At 37.2% G+C, this 4,678-nt stretch overlaps 1 protein-coding gene across 1 annotated transcript; it reads left to right on the forward strand.

The window, feature by feature from the left end:
• The first annotated feature begins 2,484 nt into the window (after nt 1-2,484).
• Nucleotides 2,485-4,176, forward strand: LOC124917482 (uncharacterized protein PF3D7_1120000-like). Its single transcript, XM_047457903.1, has 3 exons — nt 2,485-3,339; nt 3,405-3,467; nt 3,595-4,176. The coding sequence occupies exons 1-3, from the start codon at nt 2,485-2,487 to the stop codon at nt 4,174-4,176; spliced, it is 1,500 nt and encodes a 499-aa protein (XP_047313859.1).
• The last annotated feature ends 502 nt before the right edge of the window (nt 4,177-4,678 follow it).

Raw genomic sequence — 4,678 nt, forward strand, 5'->3', positions numbered from 1 at the left:
TATAAAATTAGACAATATTTAAAATGAATACATTTTTAAGTTATAAAATTTTGCAAATTGTGATAGAGTTAGTACTTAGTAGTTAATAGTGAGGTTAGTAGGAAAAACTTCTAAATCTAGTTTTTTATTCCTCTCGTCCCTAGTTAATTATAAAGTTTGCAAAAAGAGACTCCTAATTCGAGTTTCTCTTTCTCCGTTCCTAATTCCTAGTTAACATGAGAATAATTATGGAGAAAAATAAGTGATGAATGTCACATGTAAAAAAATAACTTAACTTATATTTTAACCACTAGCAAAATATGCAAAATCAAAAACAAATATAATGACTATCAAAACCGAATATAAGACTTAAAATGACTTATACTAGTCTTTTTGTTTTGTGTAGGGGAAATTTGACGAAATGACCCCAAAGATTGGGGTATTTGACTTGGTGGTCACCCGATAATTTTAATTGCTTTCGTGATCACTTTTTTTTTTGGACAAAATTATCTTTTTCGCGTCACGCGAAGGGAAATAGGTTTTTGTATAAATACTCAATTTTTTTAATTTATCTCTTTTCTCTCTTTTCTCTTGTTCTCTCTTCGACGGCGACGGCGACGGCTACGGCGACGGAGGAACACTTCATACAAATTATGTTCTTATTTATACGATCTTCATTTCAAACCCTAACCTAAATCGATTTATGTTCTTATTTACATGATCTTTATTTCAAACCCTAACCCTAAATCGATTTATGTTCATCATATAGTTTTATGTTCTTATTTCAATGATCTTCATTTGAAACCATAACCTAAATCGATTTATGTTCATGTTTCCATTACCTTCATTTCAAACCCTTCGATTTAACATGTTCTTATCTTATTTGGTTTATATTGGTTTATTTTTGTTCATCTTATTGTTCATATTTGTTTTACAATTCGTTGTTAATATATATCAATGATGATATTTGCAGATAATCTCGTGGATAATCATATAGGTCCGTTTTAGGGAAGATTCGCTAAGTACTTCGTGCTTCGCTAAGTACTTCACGACTCGTTAAGGACTTCGGGACTCTCTAAGGACTTCGTGACTCGCTAGAGAAGATAGTTTGAATTCGATTTCGTTAGTTATTAACCAAAATATGCTTAATGACTAACGAGATCGAATTCAAACCATCTTCTCTTACTTGAAGCTAAGGAGTTCGCGAATCGATAGGGACTTCGCGACTCGTTAAGCATTTCGCGACTCGTTAAACACTTCACATTTCGTTAAGCACTTCGCGTTTCGCTAGGCGCGCGTGGGAAGTCGAAGAGGTGCGCGTTTCTACCACGCGCTATACCTTATTTAAAAAAAATCATTTCTACATGCGATGAACATTTCATTTTTCCCTCGCGAAGGCCTGGTCTGTCTCTCTCTAACCTCTCTTAACTACTCCCTGCCAAAGCCGATCCTTTCTGCTCGTCTTCTCGTCCGTCATTAATCAGGTTTGTTTAGATTTTCGTTTTAAACCGTCATAAATGTTAAGTTTTAAGGTTTTTGTTGGTCTGGTTTTTCTGGTTTTCGGTTTAAACCGTTTTATGTTCATTTTGTTGGTCTGGTTTTTCTAGTTTTCGGTTTAAACCGTTTTATATTTAGTTTTAAGGTTTTTGCTCGTCTGGTTTTCGGTTTAAACCTTATTAGGGATTAGGGTTTTGCTCGTCTGATCTTAAGTTTTGTGTTCATGGTTGCATATATTGGTTTTTGGATCTAATTACTTCTCTAAGCTAAGTACTTCACGACTCGTTAAGTACTTCGTGACTCTTGAAGTACCTAGCAACTTGCGAAGTACTTAACAACTCGCGAAGTACTTAGCGAGTCGCGAATATTTGTATTTGTTCTTACATTTTTGTTGTTTTTGTTCCTTTTGTAGATGGCAGAAACCACAGTTAATGAGTTTCCTGGTAGGATTTCTTAGAAAAGTTTCATCTGCCTAAAGAAGATTGATAAGAAGTTCAATCAAATGGATCTTTTGGAGAGGGTTTACAATACCCAGTTCAGATATTTATTCACAGCCCTAGTCTTGCAGTTCTCAGGAACAATAGTACATCATATGTTGATGAGGACGTTAAGCTCAAACTCCAAGGAGATATCTTTCATGGCGAATGGGCAGGAACTTATATTTGGTATGAAGAAGTATGTGTTGGTTACATGCCTAAACTTCGGTCGGTTTCCTTGGTTGAATGAAGTAGAATTCCGAGGTTGTCCACCTCTCTCGGTGAAATATTTTAATGGGAAAATGAGTGTGCAAATGAGCGAGTTGGAGAATGCTTTTTCTAAATGCAATGACAAGGAAGATGCATGGAAGATGGGGCTGGTATGCCTGATTTGCTAGTACCTATTTTCATTTGACCCAAGGAGGGTGGTATTTCCCAAAATCCTCCACATGGTGGAAGACGAGGAAAATTTCCTCCGATTTCCATGGGGAAGGTCACCTTTAGAGCCATCCACAAGGGTTTGAACAAGAACATGAAACATCTCAGTTTCTCATATTATGAGAAGAAGAAAAAGAGTAATGATCCTTATGATCCTTTTGCATATAACATTTATGGGTTCCCACTGAAACTTCAAGTGTGGACGTATGAGGTCATCAAAAGCTTTGTCCCTACATTCGCCAAAAAGAATGAGCTTAATGACCCTCTACGCTCAAGGTTGTTAGTCTATCATTCCACCAGGAAAAATACCTTGATCGAGATAAAGTCTGCCCTTGAGACCATAGGTCTTACTGAGATGGAAGAGTCCTCCATGGAGAAGAGGTTATATAGTGGTGTGGACTTTGAACAAATAGAGGAGTCAACTGATGAATTTTTTGATGGATTTACAGATGGAAAGATATGCAAAGATGAATTTGAACATGAAGATGAAGATGAAGATAAAGATGAAGAACTTACTCCCAAACCTGCCATCAGGAAGAGAAAGTCTGAAGCTACTCTCAAAGAAGCAGTCAACCTGAAGAGGAAGCTTTCTTATGAATCGAGTCCTCTCAATGCTAACATTCTTAGTCCCCCCACCCCGACGTCAAGTCCTCCAACACCTTCTATTGGATGTAAATGTGTTGAGCTGAAGGAGGAGTTAAAAGAGATGAAAATAGAGTTGAAGGAGGAGCTAAAAGAGTTGGAAACAGATCTCATCAAAGAGCTGAAAATCACCATCAAAGAAACTCAACAAACTCACCATGATTCTATGAATAAGATGATTTTTAGTATGTCCGAACAGTTATTAGCCAAATCCAACAAAAGGATGGGCATATTATTAACCAAATTAGATAATATGGAGGAGAAGATGAAGAAGAAGAAGAAGAGCAAGGTGGACAAGAAGACTAAGGTAAGATATTTAAATTAGTACTTAAATTTTCGCTAAGACATTACTAACCAGTACCTATTTTGCAGGAGACTAAGGTCGAAGAAGAGGAGAAGAAGATCAAGGTTGACCAGAAGGATGAGAATATTGAGGTTATATATTGATTTTTGCACTTCACATTTCGCTAAGGCTTTAGCAAAACGTGATGTCCTTAGCGAAACGCGAAGTACTTTACGTTAAGCGAAGTACATATCTGACCAGAATGTTGCTATTTTGTAGGAGATGATGGGGATGCAGGTGGATGGTGTGGATGATGATGTGAAGGTGGTTGTGGAGGTGGATAGTGAGGATGAGAAGGTGGATGGTGAGAAGGTGGATGGTGGGAAGGTGGATGGTGAGGATGAGAAGGTGGATGTGAAAGTGAAGGATGAGAATAGTAGTGAGGAGGTTGAGAAGGAGGAAATGGATGTTAAGCTCACCAATTTGTTGCAACAAGTAATTGAGAATAAGAAGAAGACGAAGGTTGAAGATGACGATGATGATTTCAAGTTATACATTACTCCTCCTAAAGGAAAATTTGGGATGAGAGTGATGAAGCTGAAAAAAGATGACTCGTACACCAACCCTTCTTTGTCAAAACTGCCAAAAACAAATGATCCAATGAAAGTTAATCCCCTTCAAAAATTTGAAGATGAGCTGCTTGATAAAGTAAAAGAGTGGTTGGATGATCCAAAAACCAAGGATGTGAAAAAGAATGTAGTGACTTGCGAAGTAGGGAATGATATGTTTGTTAGAGTTCTAACAAGGTTCACATGGCTTGAAGACACTGTAAGTCTTGCAATTAATTATTCATTAATGTAATTCGCTAAGTACTTCGGTTCAATGTTGTTTGATATATACTGTTAGGATCGGAATCGCCCTTGGAGGACCGGGGTCCGACTTTTAAGGGTGAACACTTAACAACCCAACACACTGGTAATAGTCCGGTTAGAGACTAAAATCGCTTCTTAACACTACACAAGTTGTCACAAACCTCTTGAACCGGGTTCAAGTGCAGAAATGGTTTGTTTCAACTTGAAGCAACACACACAGTTCGGTTTGGAAGGTATTTAGAAGATATCGGTTTAAGGAGAAAGTCGGTTAGATTTAGGAAGTTTATTAGTTATTTCGGTTCGGTTTAGATGTTTCGGTTAGGTTTGAATGAGTAAGCGGAATATGAAAGTAAAGAACACGAGATAGGATTTTTTATGGATGTTCGGAGTTTAATCTTCTACGTCACCCCTTCTTCTCAAACAGTGAGAAGGATATTCACTAAGGAATATTACACAACCACAACACACAATCCGAACGAGTCTTATTTACT

The sequence above is a fragment of the Impatiens glandulifera genome, unplaced genomic scaffold (assembly GCF_907164915.1).
Source record: "Impatiens glandulifera unplaced genomic scaffold, dImpGla2.1, whole genome shotgun sequence".
NCBI classification, from domain to species: Eukaryota; Viridiplantae; Streptophyta; class Magnoliopsida; order Ericales; family Balsaminaceae; genus Impatiens; species Impatiens glandulifera.